The sequence below is a fragment of the Melozone crissalis genome, unplaced genomic scaffold (assembly GCF_028551555.1).
Source record: "Melozone crissalis strain CALT ecotype California unplaced genomic scaffold, PUWL_Pcris_2 ptg000068l_1, whole genome shotgun sequence".
Classification (NCBI taxonomy): Eukaryota; Metazoa; Chordata; class Aves; order Passeriformes; family Passerellidae; genus Melozone; species Melozone crissalis.
Window position 1 is genome coordinate 22,159,106 of NW_026535846.1, and position 20,116 is coordinate 22,179,221.

The following is a 20,116-nucleotide window of genomic DNA, read 5'->3' on the forward strand; positions in this document are numbered from 1 at the left end:
AAGTGTCAGTTACAGTTAGAATGCCACTGTTTCCCTGCTAGCATTGTGCCAGCCTGTGGACATGGAAAGTGTTTGTCCTGGTGCCCACATGCACAGAGGTAGCTGTTTGGAGAACCTTCAGCCTTAACGTGAAAGCAGTGTGAAATGTCACGTAAATGCAATGCACTGTGCATCTAAAGCCTGTTTTGTCTCTCTTTGTTCCCACAGCTAGCGTTAGATACCCGATTCTGGACGTGGATGAACCACTTTGTGATTTGGGGCTCCCTTGCTTTCTATGTGTTTTTCTCATTCTTTTGGGGAGGAGTCATTTGGCAAGTATCATTTCTTTCCCCTGCCCTTTGCTAGGGCAGTGCCCAGGGCTGGCTCTGGCAGGGCAGTGCCCCCTCCTCAGGGCATCCTGAGGCTGGCAGTGCCAGGGGGTGTGCAGGGCAGTGCCAGGGGTGTGCAGGGCAGTGCCAGGGGGTGTGTAGGGCAGTGCCAGGGGTGTGCAGGGCAGTGCCAGGGGGTGTGCAGGGCAGTGCCAGGGGGTGTGTAGGGCAGTGCCAGGGGGTCTGTGCAGCCCTGCTCCTTCCTAGGAGACTGGCAGTGCCAGGGGGTGTGCAGGGCAGTGCCAGGGGGTGTGTAGGGCAGTGCCAGGGGGTGTGTAGGGCAGTGCCAGGGGGTCTGTGCAGCCCTGCTCCTTCCTAGGAGACTGGCAGTGCCAGGGGTGTGTAGGGCAGTGCCAGGGGGTGTGTAGGGCAGTGCCAGGGGATGTGCAGCCCTGCTCCTTCCTAGGAGACTGGCAGTGCCAGGGCTGTGCAGCCCCGATCCTTCCTCTGCCCCCACCCACACCCCCAAAAGGCAGTGCTGGAGGAGGGCTGGGGCACCATGAGAGGGTTTGAGGAGCCCAGCAGAGGGATGGTTCTCAAAGAGAACACCCTGGGCATCATCCAGGTGCTCAGCTTGGGCAGGGGGTGTTTGCCTTTCTGCTGCTTGAGGCTCTTGCCTTTGTTGGGAGGTTCTGGACTGAACCTTTCAGGGTCTGTTTGTGCTTGTGGAGGAGAGAGACAGAAAGAACCTCAGTGAAACAGAAGGAACAGGTGAGGCAGATGCAGAGCAAGGGGACCTGGTCCTCTGGGACAAGCAGGAGAGAGTCAGGTCCTGGTGTTGAAATGAAGAAATTGTCATTGATTTGAGTGCACCCAGGATTGTAGGTTCAATGTGTTGCCAAAGCAGGTGACATTAGTACATTACAAACACTTCACTTCTGTATTTCCTGTGCTGCAGTAAATGTTCAGTTGACACTCACAGCATCTCTGTTTTACCCCCTTGCTTTGCCGTGGGATATTGGCTGGATCCCTGATCCAGCAGCCTGCTAATAAGGATGTGGAACAGATTTCAGTATTTTGTGTGGGGGTCACAAGCTTTAGCTTTTCAGTAAACTCTTGCTGACCAACAGATCCAGATCTGCAATCTAGCCACATCTCTGTGCTCAATGTGAGCTTTCTACTGAAAACTCTTCCTACTGTTTAATTGCATAGCTCAATATTTTTGATCCAACAGTAAGCAAAAACTGCTTTGGGATCCTTGTCATGAGGAATTGATGAGGTGTTTTTCACAAGCAGCTGTTGGTTGCTCTCCCTCATCAAGGAAAGGAGGAAGGGGCAAATAACCTGTTGTGATTGAGAGACTGAATTTCCACTATCAAAACCAAACCAGAAGCTATAGCAAAGCCTGACACTGAAATAAAATGACCTGGTTTTTGATGAAGTGAATAATTTATCAGTGATGGTGGCTAAATTCAAACCCCTTCCCACCCTGAAAAGAAACAGATGTGGAAGATGCGAAATGGATCATGACAATCCTCCAGAAATAGTGCAGCTGGAGGAGGAGATGCATCAGGAGAGGGATGGGCAGTGTGTTTCTGTGCTGTGTCCATCCCTGTCTGAAAGGGAGGCACAACTGCCAATAGCTTTACCTGAAGTCTGCTGTGGTTCTGATCTTCTGGGAAAACCATGTTAACCAGAATTTGTTTGTATCCTTTCTTTTTCAGGCCTTTCTTGAAGCAGCAAAGAATGTATTTTGTATTTGCTCATATGCTGACTTCTGTTTCCACATGGCTGGCAATAATTCTCCTGATCTTTATCAGCCTTTTCCCAGAAATTCTTCTAATAGTTTTAAAAAATATAAAAGAGAAAAATCATCAGGTAAGGAACGAGGTGATGTGTCGCACTGTGTTTTTAGGAAGACTGTTCTCACCCTTAGGCGCCAGATGAACCTTTAACAATACAACATACCACTCACATCTCAAGGAAGGCTTCCTAGAGTCTTGCCTTGCTCTTTCACATGCCAAAAATGTCAAAAAGTTATTCTAGAAATCCTGCCTAGATCTGCAGCCGGGAGAGTCAGCCTGTGCCTTCCCTGGGTGGGAGTGTGGTGTCTCCTAGGGAAGAGCGTGAGCCTTGTGCAGCCTGAACTGGCCACCAAACGCCTTTATCCTGTCCTGAGAAAAGCTGCTTGTGTTTGTGTCAGAACAGCAGGCTGCTCCCTGCTGTGTGCCCAGGTGCTGGGCAGTGGGAGCAGGGCCAGGCCTGGTCACAGCCGGGGTTTTTCTGTGCCAGGGCTGCAGAGGGCACAGCTGAGGGCACACGGGCCGGGCTCAGTCAGGAGCCCCCAGCCTGGTCCTTGAGGCAGTCACAGGAGGGTTTGGGTGGGAAGGCTCCCTAAAATCACCCAGTTCCAGCCCCCTGGCAGGGCAGGGATGCCATTCCCAGATCAGGGTGCCCAGGGCCCCATCCTGGCCTTGGACGCTCCCAGGGATGGGGCATCGCTGCAGCTGAAAACAGGGGAGATGGCAGCAGAGCTGTGGTTGTGTTTTGTGAGGATCCCTGTAACTTCCACTTGGGTATGATTTAGTAGTTTCCAGCTGGGCACCCCTGCTGAATGGGCTGGGAGCGAGTTGCTCTGAGCTGCAGACACAGGAGAGCTTGGGGCTGTGCCCTGGAAGGTGACCTGGGGGTTTCTGAGCCCCAGCTCGGCTCACCTGGGAGGTGTGGCCCTTTTTGCCTTCAGCTGCTGAGCAAAGATCTGTCCCCTCTTGCAATACTTGCTTTCAAGAGTGCTTTTTATTCATGTAACAAAGGCTCTTGTGAAATCACTTAGCAAAGCAAAGTGAGTGTCAGCTAGAAAAGTCTCTTCAGATGTGCATCCCAAACTAAACACAGGCTGAGCCATATTTAAATGTGCATTTTGAGTTAGAGCTTTATTGTAAGTGCCTGAAGGAGATACCAGCTCTGGATATCTGTGCCAGCCATCAGACACCAGAGTCAGCTGCCTGGTTTGTAAAGGCATCTAGGACCAGGTAGATGAATTCAAATCAAAACCCTTGTTAAGAATCCTGACCTTAATATTGAAATAAAATAAAGATCAGTGTCCCAAGGGAAGCACACAGTGAAAACCAAAATTAGGGACATTGTATGGGAGCCTGAACCACAGCCTGGTGGCCAAGGGTCCCTTCTGGAAGGGGAGGACAGACTTAGGCCAGGTGGTTGGGCATTTGCCCTTGATCCCAGTGGGACAGGGTTTCACCCCTGGTGTCCTATGACCGCACATCAGCTCTGCTCAGCCTTTATTAAATTTTCTGTGTGGTAACGTGGTGGTTGTTTTTATTTTGTTTTGGTTCTGTTTGGTTTTTCAACTGCAAGGCGCATTTGTGTTTTCCTTGGTTTCTGCCTTTCTCTTTCTTGTACTGCAATTTTCTGTCTTTTGTGCTGTTGTGAACTAGGTAACGAAGCGCCTTCCTTCCTCAGGAACATCCACTATCTTCATGCTTTCTCAAACTTCCAGCAATCACAGCTTTTCTTGGAGTGAATAAGGTGATTTCCTTTCTGAGTCGCAATGTGTTGCTTGCTCAACTGCTTTTTTCTTCCTTCTAATGCCTAACTCCTGAAAACCCCCCTTTAGATGTGCTCACACAGCAGAGCCTCGCTTTCCCCCACCTTCTGCCTTAATTTAAATCTTCTGCTTCAATATTTGTCTGTCTCTTGCCCTTGGTCTCTCGCTGCAGCTCAGGTGGGTGAGCTGGTGGCGCCCAGGGTGTCCAGGTGAGGTGGGCACACACAAAGCTGGTTACACTCTCCTTCCCTGCTGTAGCTGTGTGTTAGTGGACCAGACAGGAGTGGGACAAGGTGGAGCTGATGTTGGTTGTCCTCTGGGTGAAATGGCTCAGGCTTGTCTGGCCTAGGAGGAGCCTCCCAGTCCATCCCATTGTCAGTGCTGCTGCTGTTCTTTGTGTGAGTGACCAAGCCACAGCCCACAACCCTCACACCAAGGGGCCGTCCTGGACTGCTGGGGTCACCCTCAGCAAAGCACCCTGAGTGCACGTCCCTGGTGTCTGGGCTCGCTGCAGCTCTCCACATTACTGGCTGTTGCGAAACACCGGCTGTGTGGGGATAGGGATGTCTGCTGCTCCCTCAGAAGCGCCTGCAGCATCGATCTCCAGACACTGTGGGGAGCAGGGCAGCTTCTGAGCACCTGCCACGCCCCTGGCACTGCAAACCCACCAGTGCTGGTCACGGTGTGCTGCCCCATCCTGTGTGAAGGGGGGGAGCTGTGAGAGGGGCTGTGTGTCCTGCCCTGCTCGTGTGCCGTGTGTCTGTCTGTGAGGGGCTGTGTGTCCTGCCCTGTGTCACCTGTGTCACCAGGCAGGCTCAGGGCTGTGTGCCGTGTGTCTGTCTGTCAGAGGGGCTGTGTGTCAGGCTCGGGGCTGTGTGCTATGTGTCTGTCTGTGAGGGGCTGTGTGTCAGGCTCAGGGCTGTGTGCTATGTGTCTGTCTGTGAGGGGCTGTGTATCAGGCTCGGGGCTGTGTGCTATGTGTCTGTGTGTGAGGGGCTGTGTGTCCTGCCCTGTGTCACCTGTGTCACCAGGCAGGCTCAGGGCTGTGTGCTGTGTGTCTGTCTGTCAGAGGGGCTGTGTGTCAGGCTCAGGGCTGTGTGTCTGTCTGTGAGGGGCTGTGTGTCAGGCTCGGGGCTGTGTGCTATGTGTCTGTGTGTGAGGGGCTGTGTGTCCTGCCCTGTGTCACCTGTGTCACCAGGCAGGCTCAGGGCTGTGTGCTGTGTGTCTGTCTGTCAGAGGGGCTGTGTGTCAGGCTCAGGGCTGTGTGCTATGTGTCTGTGTGTGAGGGGCTGTGTGTCCTGCCCTGCTCGTGTGCCGTGTGTCTGTCTGTGAGGGGCTGTGTGTCAGGCTCGGGGCTGTGTGCTACGTGTCTGTCAGAGGGGCTGTGTGTCAGGCTCGGGGCTGTGTGCTGTGTGTCTGTCTGTGAGGGGCTGTGTGTCAGGCTCGGGGCTGTGTGCTGTGTGTCTGTCTGTCAGAGGGGCTGTGTGTCAGGCTCAGGGCTGTGTGTCTGTCTGTGAGGGGCTGTGTGTCAGGCTCGGGGCTGTGTGCTGTGTGTCTGTCTGTCAGAGGGGCTGTGTGTCCTGCCCTGCTCGTGTGCTGTGTGTCTGTCTGTCAGAGGGGCTGTGTGTCAGGCTCAGGGCTGTGTGCTGTGTGTCTGTCTGTCAGAGGGGCTGTGTGTCAGGCTCAGGGCTGTGTGCTATGTGTCTCTTTGCCTCGCTGTTGCAGAGCAGCAGGAGGGCTCCTGATTCATTGTCGGCCAGACCTTCTGTCAGACCTCTTCTTTTAAGAACATTCTCAGATGAGTCTAATGTGTTGTAACAGGTACCCTGTCCTGAGGATTGGGATGGTTTTAAAGGCATTGATTAACCAAATGTAACCCTCTCCAAATCAATTAAACCATGGTTCTTGTAATCCTCTTGGCTCTCGGTGTGGGGCTCCTGTCCTTGTGGAATGGAGATGCAATGCTTGGGATGCATTTTAATTTGGGGATGTTGTACTATCCAGCTTCTTCAGAATCCCATATCTGTACAGATCCTTTCAAGTATTTGGCAAAATGTGAACAAATTTTCAATTTAACTGCTACTTCAGTCTAATATTAGCACAAAATTGAATGTGAGAGTGCAGTCTGAATCGTGCTAACACTGGTTATAAAAGCTGATACGTTTACAGTGAAGGATGGAAATCTCAGTTGTTAAAATGATTCCAGTATTGCATCTGAATGGTACCAAAATCTCTTTCTCCAGGGTGCATGCTGCTCTGTCAGATAGAAATAAGTATGTTTTAATTCATCTGCACAGATGGGAACTAAGCACATGTACTTGTCTGTGTGTGTCAGCACATGGGACAGAGGCCTGTCTGGGTGTCCGTGTGTCTGCGCACACACAGAGCATCCTCCTACGGGTCGATTTTAAACTCTGTAGTAAACCAACAGCAGAATAAGAGAAGTAAAAGTGCCTAATTGAATTCACAATCCTGCATTGGGGGAGATGTTATGTGTGGTGAGCTGCAAACGTAAACCTGCAGATTATCTACGAACCGCTCGCACCTCTGTGCCCACCCCTGCTGCTAAAGCAATCAGATTTATGGGCATGGCAGGGCCAGCAGGCGGCCCTGCCGGCTCCAGTGCAGCCAGCCCTGCTGGCTCCAGTGCAGCCAGCCTTGCCAGCTCCAGTGCAGCCTGCCCTGCCCTGCCGGCTCCAGTGCAGCCTGCCCTGCCCTGCCGGCTCCAGTGCAGCCAGCCCTGCCCTGCCGGCTCCAGTGCAGCCTGCCCTGCCCTGCCGGCTCCAGTGCAGCCAGCCCTGCCCTGGCGGCTCCAGTGCAGCCAGCCTTGCCAGCTCCAGTGCAGCCTGCCCTGCCCTGCCGGCTCCAGTGCAGCCTGCCCTGCCCTGCCGGCTCCAGTGCAGCCTGCCCTGCCCTGCCGGCTCCAGTGCAGCCAGCCCTGCCCTGCCCTGCCGGCTCCAGTGCAGCCTGCCCTGCCGGCTCCAGTGCAGCCTGCCCTGCCCTGCCGGCTCCAGTGCAGCCTGCCCTGCCCTGCCGGCTCCAGTGCAGCCAGCCCTGCCCTGCCCTGCCGGCTCCAGTGCAGCCTGCCCTGCCGGCTCCAGTGCAGCCAGCCCTGCCCTGCCGGCTCCAGTGCAGCCAGCCCTGCCCTGCCCTGCCGGCTCCAGTGCAGCCAGCCTTGCCAGCTCCAGTGCAGCCTGCCCTGCCCTGCCGGCTCCAGTGCAGCCTGCCCTGCCCTGCCGGCTCCAGTGCAGCCAGCCCTGCTGGCTCCAGTGCAGCCAGCCTTGCCAGCTCCAGTGCAGCCTGCCCTGCCCTGCCGGCTCCAGTGCAGCCAGCCCTGCCGGCTCCAGTGCAGCCAGCCTTGCCAGCTCCAGTGCAGCCAGCCCTGCCCTGGCGGCTCCAGTGCAGCCAGCCTTGCCAGCTCCAGTGCAGCCTGCCCTGCCCTGCCGGCTCCAGTGCAGCCTGCCCTGCCCTGCCGGCTCCAGTGCAGCCAGCCCTGCCCTGCCCTGCCGGCTCCAGTGCAGCCTGCCCTGCCGGCTCCAGTGCAGCCAGCCCTGCCCTGCCGGCTCCAGTGCAGCCAGCCCTTCCCACTGACGTTAGGTGGTGCTCTCCACCACCACACGCTGCTGCAGGCTGGTGTGGGAGTGGCTGGGTAGCACAGGAGCTGCAGGGGACAGTGGGGCAGAGGCCACTTTTGGACTTCATGCAGCATTTTGCAAATTGTGAAAATTTATTTATCATCTGATTACTCGATTGTGAATGATATTTGGCACTTTTATCATGGCCTAATCATTCTTCTTCTCCTATATACTTTATTTTAACAACCCAGGGAAAGGTTTATGGGTTTGGGAATGTAACAGTTGCAATACATGTTTGTTTTCCTTCTGATTTTTGCAGGCTGGCCCCTTTGATCTGCCTGTGTTAGTGTCATACAAACGTATAGAGAATGGTTATGTGAAGGCTGAAGATGCTGTTACTAATCTGGCAGAAAGATATCCTCTCAGGATACCTTAAAGTGCTCCACACAAACGTTGTCGTGCTGTAGGAACCCGTGGTTTTAACCTGGCAGTGACCTTTGATGGCACCAAGGACTGCGAGCAGCCTGCTGGGAGAGCAGCCAGGGCACTGGCCCCACGTCAGGCTTCGGTCTTGAGGCTTCCCTGCCCTCCCAAAAAAACCAGTTCTGCCAAATCCTGCATCGTTGGAGCTGGGACAGCATCGTTAGGAGCTCACCCCAGCAGCATGGATCGAATGCAGGAGGGCAGTGCCAGCCCCATCACACACAGCGCTGTGTGCCCGCTGCGGATGTGCCCAGAGCAGCAGGGCTGCTCACGCTCCTGCTCTGCCTGACCAAAGAAGTAGCACAGACTCCAACGCAGTGACATTCCCCTGCAGCCCTGAAGGCACCGGGACGAGGCTGCTGCCCTCAGAAGGTGGATGCAGCCCTGGAGCCCCTGGAGCCCCTCTTCTGGTGCTGGTGCTGGGCTGTGCTGCCTCGCTGGCAGCTGCCATCCCCACCCACGGGTGCCCAGATGGACACGGCAGGATCGCTGAGAATTCAGGAGAAACCTTTGCCGCTCTGTCCTGCAGGAGGAGCTGGAAGCAGTCTGTGGTCTGGCCACAGCAGCGGTGTCCGTGTGAAGACCTGCAGGGCTGGGAGTGCCAGAGCATCCTCCCACAAGCGGTTTGCTGCTGGGTTTGTTCCTGCTGCAGAGAGAAGAAAAGGTTGTTCTGTGGCTGTTTGTGATGGAAGGAAGCTTTGTGGGGCAAAAAGGAATCCCAGGAGCTGGGCTGTGCCAGGCTCTGAGCCCCAGTGCCCAGGCTCCTCTGCTGTGCTTGCATTACTGCACTGTGCAGTGGCTCCAGCGCTCTAAAGGGTGAGGGACAGTGTGGTCCTTGGCTGATCCCAGGGACGTGGGCTGTGCCTGTCAACCTGCAGGTGTATGAAACTGCATCTTGAGTTATTTGCACTAAGAAAAAAGAAGACAGTTTAAAATTGAATACATGAACCTGATTTCATTTTACATTTTGGTTTTTAAATTGGCATGTTCTTTTCAAATCTACCTGTACCATGGTAGTAGGAACTTTCCTCTTTAGGTTCTGCACAGCAAAAGTGAGATGCCTGACTCTCAATAATTTTTTTTTGTCTTATACTTCATGTGTGGCAAGAGCAGCTTGTTTTGTTGTGTGAGGTCACGAGCGGTGACAGAGCAGGCTGTGTGCCCTGCTGGGTGGTGTGACAGTGCTGATGTCCCCCAGAGGAGCTGCTGGGAGAAGCTTGGGGCTCCTTTCAGAAGCAGCAATCTCTGCACTGCCGCTGGGTTTGGCTCCTGCTCGCTCAGCTTGGTCAACAGAACCATTTGGGACAGACAGAACATTCCCCTCACCAAATCTGTGGAACTGCAGGCTGTTAATTGTTGGAAGAATCAAGCCTTGCTCTCTGGCCGCTGTCCCTGCGGTTCGGCCGCGGCTGGTGCGGATCGGCTGCTGGCGGATCCTCTGGTGCATCATGAGGGGGTTGGATGGCCTTCCCTGAGTGGGAGAGGGCAGTGCACAGTCCCTGGGGCTGCCCTGCCCTGCCCAGCACGGGGGGTGGATGGAAGGATGGACAGGAGCACTGTGCCGTACACTCTGCGCTGGCCTCAGCACGAGCGGCGTCCGCGCTCGGCTCCTGCTGCATGCGGGGCAGGAGCTGCGCTGCCAGCATGTGCCCACGGGCAAAGCTCCCAGCTCCTGCTTCTGTTTGCTTTTCCCATTTTCCTAGCTCATTTCACAGACCCAGAGTTCGACTTGCAGCCCTTGTCCCGTGCTCAGCTTTCCCTGCAGAAATGTGGTGCCTACAGATCAAGTACGCGATGAATACAATGGAGATGTGCTCTATATGCCAAATCTAACCATTCTCCTTAAATACACGGTTGCTGACTTGTGTTTACATAACCTCTGAAAAATGGGCGCTAAAATGCCTCATTCCTGTGATTCAGAACCATTCCAAGCCCGAATGGTCCCAAGCTTGACACCTTGCTTCTGAGTTTGCTTTGTGTCATGCTCTGCTCCAGGGTCAGTGTTCCCCTGGGATTCCATTGGTGTGGTGGGAGCAGTGGAACCTGATGTGTGTGTGAACTGCTCAAATAGTCACTTAACCAGGATAATTCCTGCTGCCTGTCTCAAGTCAGAGCCTTCTGAGAACCAAATCTTTCTCTTGGCCTTTCCAAGTGTCCTGTCTCCAGCTGGGACGAGCCATTGCAATAGCTGTACGTTCAAACCCAAGGTGTGCGGGGTGGAATTCATGTGGAATGTCCCGAATAGCAGCTCTTTTGGGGAAAATGCGGTTTTTCTTGGGCTTGGATCTGCAGGTAGTGCACTGGTGTGGGGCTGGGTGCCAGGACAGCCGGGCTGCCCCGGTCCTGCAGGAGAGCCCATCCTCGTCACCCGGCAATGGCCAAACCAGAATTGCGATTGCCGTGGGTGGCTCGGGGGACACAGGAGCCCCTTCTGAGGCTGGAGAGGGCCGGGAGAGGCGCTGGCCAGGCTGGGAGGTGTGGGGCAGCAGGGCAGCAGTGGCACAGGGATGCTCTGGTGGGGTCCCTGGTGCGCTCACGGTGCCTCAGGTACAGTAAAGGTCAGTACAGGCTTTTCGGTGGAGAAACTTGAAGGAAAAAAGGCTGGGCTTTTCTCATCGTAATTTGTTGAAGTTTTATCACTGACTAGTGACACTGAAAGATAAGGAAAGTAATTAAGATTCCCTCTAAAACTCTTATGTGATAACAGCGGAGCTTGGTGTAGTCATAGCGACTTCTCAAAAACTAATCCTAATCATTATGAGAATATTATAAATGACTTGGAATTGCATAAAAGCTTCAAATTGAATTTGTATACACACAGTTGAAAAACTTTCCTAATACTGCACCATTTATCCAATTTCCCAGCTATAAATTTTTTTAAAAAACCATGTAGTGTATAGAAAATGTAAATTATATACAGGCAATGAGCAGATACATTTTCAGCTTCTTGCAAAGAAAAAGGACTGCAACCTTACATTTTTTTCACTTAAATGCAATTTTATACATTTATGTTGCTTTATATCAAGGAAATTGAATGTGAATGTTACCTTTTATGAATGCAACTTGCTCTTTTTTCATTACAGAAACTTTTGTTTGAAGTAATCAATAAACTTTGGTATGTTGTTCTGATTAATATATATTTGTTGTCTCTCTCATCTCCTTGGATACTCCTAGGGGTTTTCCAGGGCAGTGCTAGGGGCACAATCAGCATTTTCATGATGGGGTAGGTGCCAGCCAGGCCATGCTTGGTTGTGTGATGCGGAGCAGCATTTGCCTAAGGAAACACTGCTTGCTTCTCATACATTTTTATTTTTTCAGCAGCGTATTAGCAATTGTGGGTATCAGCTGCTGCACATAGCTGGCCTGTGTGCTCTCAACTCATTTCCCTCAAAATTAACGTTTAGTTATGAAAGTGAATCCTGTGAATGAAGTGAATAAATTGATTTAACTTTCTAGAATAGGTGAACCCAGGGCTTCAGCTGACATTTAGGAACTGATGTCGGTCCATGTGCCTGATTTCCATTCATGAAGTGTTTTCCTTGCTGCTGTTTTGGTTCTTGATTCTGTGTCGTGCTTGTAATAAGTAATTTTTAGTTCAAAGCCTCAGAATACACAAATGAGGTTTGCAAAGTGCCTGGTGCTGCTGAGGTTCAGGCCCAATATTTGCATTGATGAAATTTCAACAACACGAGGAAACTGCTAAAGCACGACTCACAGTGTTTGTATAATGCACAAGAAATATATAGGCTTAACTTTCTTTTTAAGGACACGGGTCTGTTTCAAGCTGAAATGTTTGTAATGAGAAAGTGACAGTTTGAAAAATTCTGTTGTGGCTGCTCGGGTGCCTGCAGCTCCCATCAGGCAGCGCAGGACAGATGGCTGAGCTATTTAAAACAAACTCTAACCTTTCCCGAGTACTATTGGAAACCAGATACACGCATTGAGGGTCTGAACAGCAGCAGGAGCGGTACTGAAATGTCTGCAGGGTGGGGAGGCTCGCTCTGAGCGGGCTGGCGGCACAGGAGCTGCGAGTGAGCGATGGGCGCTGAGCGCAGGGCACCGCTGCTCAGAAAGCACCAAAATCGGCATTTCGAACACCGGGCAGCCCTTGTTGGAAAGGAGAGGCAGTGTCGTGCTGTACGGTGACTTTTAACAAGGACAGCAGGTTTTGAAGGTCAGGCTGCTGGCGTGTGAGGGCTCTTGGCACGTGGAGGGGTCGCGGTGTCCCTGTCCCTGCTGTCCCTGCAGCTGTTGCAGGACATGCAGCCACTGGGGCCTTTGCTTTACATTCTCACACGTCCGGATAACCTGCTAAGCTGGAAAATACGCAGTGGCCTGGAGCAAGGGTGGGTGTGTGCACCTGAGAGTGCTCCTTTCCAAAGGCAGGAGCTGTGGCAGCAAACAAGGCAGCTCTGACTGACACGGGGAGAGTGAGAGTGGCAGGACAGAGTGGAGCCCTTTGTTTTTATTTCACATTCGAGTAGGAGACATAAAATCCTCCTGATTGAACCTGTGCAGGTGTGGCTGGCTTCAGTGGGGCCGGGGTTTCTGCCAGGCTGTGGAGGGTCTGCTCAGCCTGCACCAGACTGTAGTGGTACCCCTGGAGTGGGTGATGCTGCTGTGTGCACAAGGAATCCCCCTAAAGCTCATGGAAACCAGCCCGAGGTTAATTTCTGTTCTGCACAAGTGGTTTGCTGTGCTGTGCTTACTCCAGAGCTGAGCAATTCCCCTGGACATCACTCTGACTCTAACCTGTGTTTAGCCAGCTCTGTTTTTCCAGTTCTCAGCACTTGACTGAACAGGTATTTTTGAAGGGTAATCTTTCAAATCCAAATAATGGCTCCAGTCTCAACCCAACCTTCTAGCCTTAATGTGGGAAAGGGAGAAAAAAGTTGGGTGTTTTTTCAAATTCAAGAGCTTCGGAATTTTGTTTGAGTGGGTTTTTTTCAGCCCCTGATCTGGAATTAATGAAATTAGTTGGAATTCTTCCTACACCTTCTCCCTTAGATTAGATTTAAGGATGAGGCATTGCACCCACATGAAATAAATCTCTGCAAACAGGTGCTGTCACGATTTTCCACAGCTTTAAAGGGCCCTTAGCCCTCACACGCCAGTTTGGATGTGCCACCCTCAGGGTGCTGAACATTGCTATGGGGCCTGGACAGGAGATCCCTGGAAAAGAAACAGCCACGTTTGTGGCTGGCATTGATGCCTTTAATCTGTCTCCTTGCTGCTCCTCTCTGTGTTTGGCAGCTCCTGGGCAGGCAGAGGGTAGCCCAGCTCTGGGGGAGCCCAGGGCTGCTGGCAGTGTGAAACGGGGGCAGCTGGGGGATGCAGAGTGCCTTGCTGGGACAGCGGGCATCGGTGGGGAAATGCCCCAAAGAGAGCAGCCAGGGTTCCAAACTGAATCTCAGGGGCCACAGGGGAAAGCCACGGGCAATTGCCCCATGAGGGAAAGCCATGGGCAATTGCCCCATGAGAGAAAGCCATGGGCAATTGCCCCATAAGGGAAAGCCATGGGCAATTGCCCCATGAGGGAAAGCCCCATGAGCAATTGCCCCATAAGGGAAAGCCATGAACAATTGCCCCATCAGGGAAAGCCCCATGAGCAATTGCCCCATAAGTAGAAGCCATGAGCAATTGCCCTCCAGCCTGAGCTAGCCCAGCTTTTCCAGCTGTGAGCTGGCTGAGCCTGCCTGTGCAGGGTTCCTGCTGTGTGCAGCAGTGCAGCTGTGGCTGTGCAGGGTTCCTGCAGCAGTGCAGCTCTGCCTGTGCAGGGTTCCTGCAGCAGTGCAGCTGTGGCTGTGCAGGGTTCCTGCAGCAGTGCAGCTCTGCCTGTGCAGGGTTCCTGCAGCAGCGCAGCTCTCTGTCAGTGTGCAGGTTCCTGCAGCAGCGCAGCTCTGTGTCAGTGTGCAGGTTCCTGCAGCAGCGCAGCTCTGTGTCGGTGTGCAGGGTTCCTGCAGCAGCGCAGCTCTGTGTCAGTGTGCAGGTTCCTGCAGCAGCGCAGCTCTGTGTCAGTGTGCAGGGTTCCTGCAGCAGTGCAGCTCTGTGTCGGTGTGCAGGGTTCCTGCAGCAGTGCAGCTCTCTGTCAGTGTGCAGGTTCCTGCAGCAGCGCAGCTCTGTGTCGGTGTGCAGGGTTCCTGCAGCAGCGCAGCTCTCTGTCAGTGTGCAGGTTCCTGCAGCAGCGCAGCTCTGTGTCAGTGTGCAGGTTCCTGCAGCAGTGCAGCTCTGCCTGTGCAGGGTTCCTGCTGCCTGCACTGGGGCCAGCCCAGCCCACTTGGGGCTCAAGCAGGGGCTGGGCTGCAGAGACCTCACCCAGATCCTGTCTGAATGGCTTTGCCTTCTGTTCAGAGAGCAAAAAGCCTTGGGGGTGACAGCTGCACCTTCTCCGGGGTGGCTCCATTCTCCCCAAACCCTGTGTCAGAAGTGTGTGTGGGGATGGGTCCCAGCTCCAGCAGAGCATCCCCTGCACACAGCTGGGGCAGAACAGGGGCTTTCAGGGTCCCGTTCTCCCTGGACCAGGGCAGTTTGGGACAAGCAGCATTCCTGTGATAAGAACACAGCAGGAATGTGGCAAGGCTCTTTCTTGGCTTGTAGCCTTGCGTATCAGACTGAATTTTTCATCAGTACCTGCACAGGAACTGTCCCTGTCACACAAGGAGTGCTTTATGGCCAGACAGAAAATCATCTACCCAAGCTGTTTGGTGGTGAGAACCTGCTGTGTCACCCACGAGGAGCACTGGCTGAACCTGGCTGTTTTTCCTTGAAAAATTCCGTATCAATGTAAGAAGCGCCTACCAAGAGATGCTGGGGTTTATATTACCACTGTCAGACCACGGCTCTTTAATTAATAGCCCTGACTGCTGAAGTGTTGGAAAAAGGCTGCTATTATAGTAAAGAGCATAATTAAAAGGTTGTTTTGGAAAAACAGGAGCATCTACTTCTCCATGCTGCCTCCCTGGGCAGCTCAGGCTGCTGAGGATGAGCTGGCATCGCTGGAGCCTCGGCATCAGGAAAAGTGAGACGGATGGGTCAGCCCAGTGCTCCGGGAGCTCTGGCCAGCACTGGCTGGAGCACAGTTTAATGTAGTGCTCATAAATCGTTCCAGGAATTTGCTAGAATGCTGCTTGCAGAGGATGGAAATGCTTTTTTTTTTTTGGTTTTTTGGTTTTTTTCCCTACAGAAGTGCTGTAGGCACTAAGGCAGGGAGTAAATCCAGCTGCAGGGTGGTGTGCTGGGGGGCACTGGGTTTATGGCAAATGAAAGAGAAAAAAAAGAATAAAAGGGGAGGGAAAGGAAGGGGGAAAGGGAGAGGAAGGAAAAAGGGGGAGAGGAAGGAAAAAACAAAAGAGGGAACAGAAAGAAATACTGGAAAAAAGACTAAAAAGAGGGGGCAAAAGAGGAAAAATAGAGGAAAAAAAGAGGAAAAAAGGGGGAAGGGGGAAAAGAAAAAGGGAAAAAAGAGGGGAAAAGGGAGGAGGAGAAAGGGGGGGTCTAAACGAAAAAAATTAGGAAAAAAGGGTGAAAGGAAAAAGGGAAAAGAGAAAAAGGAATCAAGAGTAAAAAAGGGGGGGGGGAAGAGGAAAGGGGGGAAGCGGGGAAAAAAAAAGCAGAAAAAAAGGAAACAAACAAACAAACAAACAAACAAACCAGGAAGGAAAAAAACGGGGGGAGGAGCTAAAAAAACAGTGAAAGAAATGCCAGGGGGCGGCGGTGCCGGTACCGGACCGGGGCGGTGCCAGTGCCGGTACCGGCAGCGGTACCGGGGGCAGCGGAGGCGGGGCGGTGCCGGTACCGGGGCGGTGCCAGGGGCGGGCAGAGGCAGAGGCGGTGCCGGTGCCGGCGCCGGGGTGATGTTAGTACCGGACCGAGGCCGGGGCGGTACCGGGGCGGGGGCGGAGCCAGTACCGGACCTGGGCGGTCCCGGGGCGGTGCCGGGGGCGGGCAGAGGCGGCGGCCCCGCCCGTCGGGCCCGGGGCGCGGAGCGGGCGCTGCGGGCGGGGAGCGCTGCCCGCGGCATGGCCCTGGCCCCGGCCCCGGCCCCGGCCCCGGCCCCGGGCGGGCCCCCGCCGGGCGGCACCTCGGCGGGGGACATGGAGCGCTACTACCGCCTGCTCCGCGCCGCCGCGCTGCTGGAGGCCGCCGCCGCCGGTGAGTGCGGGCGGCCGGGCCGCGGGCTCGCGGTGTGCGGGCGGCGGGGGGACGGACGGCGGCTCTCCCGGGCACCCGGGGCGGCGGCACCGCGGGCCGGCGTGCCGGGGCTGCCCGTCCCTCCCCGCTGCCGCTGCCGGGCGCGTTCCGCGCGCTCGGTGCCGCTGCCCGGGAGCCCGGCAGGTCCGTCGCTCGCGGCTGGCCGAGGGTTCAGCTGCCGCTCTGTTATTCGTTCATGGATGCGTGCGAGCGGCCCCGGGGGCTCAGCACAGCCTTGTCCCCGCGCTGCCGGCGGCCCCGGTGTCACCGAGTGCGGGGCCGGGGTGCCCGGAGCGCCCGGGGTGCCCGACTGCGTGGCCGGAGTGCCCGAGGTGCCCGGAGTGTCCGGAATGCCCCGGGTGTCCGGGGTACCCGGTGTGCCCGGTACCGGCGGCAGGCGCTGCCGGGACAGGAGGATGGATGTTCCCCAGTGCGAGCCCCGGCGCCGCTCCCGTGGCCACAACTGAAGAACTCTTCCCTGGAAGCTGGAGCTCAGCTCTGGCCGTGGCTGCCCGGTCCGGGTGGGAAGCAGGAGATGGATGTGTGGGAGGTGTGCGCTCCTCCGTGAGACACCTCGGTGCCCTCCCGTGTCCCCGAGCACCCCCGAGCGCCCGGCTGTGTCGGGAATGCTGCGCTGTACTGAAGCCGCGGTGCTGCTGTGCCCGCACACCCTGAACGTGAGAAGCAGATGCAATCTGATCCCTTATCTCGGGCCGTGGCTTCCTCAGCGATGTTTCCTTTGGTGGACGGTGATCTGCTCAGAAGTTCTGTGGAGCCCTCACTTTTTCATTATTTTCCTGATTTCCCGAGGGAAGTTACAGGTGTTCTTGCAGTGAGAGGAGTTGCAGGTGTTTTTGCAGTGAGAGGAGTTGCAGGTGTTTTTGCAGTGAGAGGAGTTACAGGTGTTTTTGCAGTGAGGGGAGTTACAGGTGTTTTTGCAGTGAGAGGAGTTGCAGGTGTTTTTGCAGTGAGAGGAGTTACAGGTGTTTTTGCAGTGAGAGGAGTTGCAGGTGTTCTTGCAGTGAGGGTAGTTGCAGGTATTTTTGCAGTGAGGGGAGTTACAGGTGTTTTTGCAGTGAAAGGAGTTACAGGTGTTTTTGCAGTGAGGGGAGTTGCAGGTATTTTTGCAGTGAGAGGAGTTGCAGGTGTTCTTGCAGTGAGGTCTTTCCCAAACCAGGAGGGGAAGGGGCCCTTGGGTGGCTCCAGGCTCTCTGGAGGATGCCCACCTTGGCAGGAGTGGCAGCAGGCAGAGCCATCACTCCTCGTTGGTGTGCAGCTGGTGGAGTGCTTGCAGCTGATTACAGAAAGGACACACTGACCCAAAAATGCTCCCTGTCTAGTGCCAGCCTTTTGACATCTTTGCAAGGCACAGCTGGGGTGCAGGAGGAATCTGTCAGGGTGGCTCACAGGTGAGGGCTCTGCCAAGGTGCCACCTGCTTCCCAGAGCTGCTGTGTGCGTGCCCCTCTGAGGTGGTGCCACAGCACCTGCAGCTCTGCCTGCCCTGCCCACCTGCCCTGTTCCTCTCCCTGCACCCTGAAACGGGGCAGGTACTGTAGGCAGGGCTGTCACTGTCAGTTAGCAAAGGGTGCTGCTGGACTGGATGGGGTTAAATGCTCCCTGTGCTGCTGTTGGTGTGGAACAGCATGGATGTGGTTCAATGCTCCCTGTGCTGCTGTTGGTGTGGAACAGCATGGATGGGGTTCAATGCTCCCTGTGCTGCTGTGGCATGGAACAGCATGGATGTGGTTAAATGCTCCCTGTGCTGCTGTTGGTGTGGAACAGCATGGATGGGGTTCAATGCTCCCTGTGCTGCTGTTGGTGTGGAACAGCATGGATGTGGTTAAATGCTCCCTGTGCTGCTGTTGGTGTGGAACAGCATGGATGGGGTTCAATGCTCCCTGTGCTGCTGTGGCATGGAACAGCATGGATGTGGTTAAGTGCCCCTCGTGCTGCTGTGGCATGGAACAGCATGGATGGGGTTAAATGCCCCTCGTGCTGCTGTGGCATGGAACAGCATGGATGTGGTTAAATGCCCCTCGTGCTGCTGTGGCATGGAACAGCATGGATGGGGTTAAATGCCCCTCGTGCTGCTGTGGCATGGAACAGCCCCATGTGCTGCTGGAGCAGGAGCCGGTGCCACGGCCATGGGCACACAGGTGGTGCCCGTTTGCCGTGAGCTGTGCACTGAGAACCAGGTGAAAGCAGGCCGTGGGTTTCTTCTGAGCATGGGCCCTCTCTCCCAACCAGCTTCTGGCAGATGACCTTTGTGAAATGGTCATACAGAGCCAAAATACCCCCACAAAGGCACACTTGTGTGGTTATAGCTGCAGGATCCGGACCCATGATTTGGCATCCACGCAGGTTCTGAAAATAAAACGTTGACAAAGAGACAAAGTTCAGTAAGGCTCTCCAAATCATGAGATTAAAAATAAATCAGAAGCTTTTTTCCCTTATTGCCAATTTCTGGGCGTTCAGCCTGATCTGGGACCGTGTTTTAACCATTTCCCTACATGCAGCAGTCCTGGAAACCTGTTGGCTGTTTTTAGTAGAAGGTGATTCACCCGCATCTGCCTTGGATGGAAGCCAGTGAAAATCCCAAGCCCTTTGTGGCCATTCCCATCTCTCAGATGCCTCGGGCTCCCCCAGAGCATGGCAGCCCCCAGCAGCCTGTGCTGGCACCACCAGGCCCTCGGGTGGCCCACGAGCAGGAGTAGTCTGGAGCACCCCGTAGTACGTGGGATGTGCTTCCTCTCCCCACTGCACATTTGCTACAACCACTTTAATGGTTACCATTCATGTACCAGGACAAAAGTGAGGCGACAGCAGGGCTGCGTGGGAGGGAGCAACTGAGGTGTAAAACATGGCGGGGGAAAGAAAGAGTTCCCCAAAGAGCTCTGTTTGCCACTGAACGAGAGGATGCTCGGGGACACAGAGTGCTGGGATGGGGGTCGGGGCTGGGGCACTGCCCTGGTTGGGAGAGCCTTTGTTAGTGCTGGTTTTGGCAGCTGGGACTTGCAGGGGAGTGCTGAGCCCCAAACCAGCCCCAAACCAGGCACAGAGCAGCCCCAAACCAGCCCCATGTCGCTGTGACAGGGGCTTTGGGGACGTGTGCTGAGCACAGCCCTGCTCAGCCTGCCCTGTGCCAGCCTCCCTCACGCTGGGCAGTGCCAGGGGAGGCAGGGTGAGGAGGGCTGGTGGCAGTGCTGCCTTGTTTTCTGGGTTGGTTTTGCTCCCAGGCCATGCTGGGCTCGGTTTTAGGGCAGGGCTGAGTCAGGATGCCCTGGGCAGAGCTGTTCCCTCGCCCAGCACGGTTATCCTGCTGCTCTGGGGGTGTCTGTCAGGGCAAACAGGGGTGGCACAGCAGCAAGCACCAGCAGTGCCCTCCCCACCTCCTTCCATTGCACAGGAACAGCTTAGCTGGATCTGCAAATGGGCTTTTTCTTAGTGAGAGAATGCCAGAGTTCAGCATTTCCACTCTCAGTTCAGGAAAATTGTGTTTATTTTCCCTTGCTCTGCAGCAGAGTTTCCAGGTGATGCCGTTGGGGGAACCTGGCTGCATGGCTCAGTTTCCTGGCTGTGTCAGCTGTGAAAGAAATTGTTCCAGTGTCCTCAGTGAACTTCAGCTTCTCCAGGCAGCCAGTGGGGCCCAGGATTTACTGCTGAAATATCTCCCAGGAGTTGCTTTGTGCTGGAATATCTCTGAAAAATCAGCGTTTTCATGGTGCTGAATGATCATGGGAGAGTTACTGATGTCAGTACATTTTTATTGGGTTTTGGGGTGTTTTGTGCTGCATGGCTCTGGTTTGGGGGCTGGTTGTGTGCACTGGGAAGGTGTGTGCTGCGGGCAGATGTGAATGTGCCTCTGCCTGCACAGCTGGCACAGGTGCCCTGCTGCTGATGGCAAACACAGGGATGCTCTCTGGTGAGCGAGGAGTGACTGGACTGGAAAAAGGAGAAAACCAAAGTACATTGGAGCTGCTACATGTTAGAAATG

At 54.7% G+C, this 20,116-nt stretch overlaps 2 protein-coding genes across 6 annotated transcripts in view; both read left to right on the top strand.

The window, feature by feature from the left end:
- Window positions 1-8,316, top strand: part of ATP11C (ATPase phospholipid transporting 11C) — a 54,187-nt gene extending 45,871 nt beyond the window's left edge. Inside the window, exons 27-30 of one of the 2 annotated variants that reach the window (XM_054289645.1) lie at window positions 208-311; window positions 2,033-2,186; window positions 3,764-3,854; window positions 7,768-7,856. In XM_054289645.1, the coding sequence (XP_054145620.1) occupies window positions 208-311; window positions 2,033-2,186; window positions 3,764-3,853 (348 nt within the window). In that variant the 3' untranslated portion in view covers window position 3,854; window positions 7,768-7,856. Of the gene's footprint in view, window positions 1-207; window positions 312-2,032; window positions 2,187-3,763; window positions 3,855-7,767 lie in introns of both variants that reach the window. The other variant, XM_054289644.1, reaches the window with a different exon arrangement.
- Window positions 8,317-15,987: 7,671 nt separating this feature from the next.
- Window positions 15,988-20,116, top strand: part of MCF2 (MCF.2 cell line derived transforming sequence) — a 50,605-nt gene continuing 46,476 nt past the window's right edge. For 3 of the 4 annotated variants that reach the window (XM_054289650.1, XM_054289648.1, XM_054289649.1), the window contains exon 1: window positions 15,990-16,082. In XM_054289650.1, coding sequence (XP_054145625.1) covers window positions 16,025-16,082 — 58 coding nt within the window. In that variant the 5' untranslated portion in view covers window positions 15,990-16,024. Of the gene's footprint in view, window positions 16,083-20,116 lie in introns of all 4 variants that reach the window. The other variant, XM_054289647.1, reaches the window with a different exon arrangement.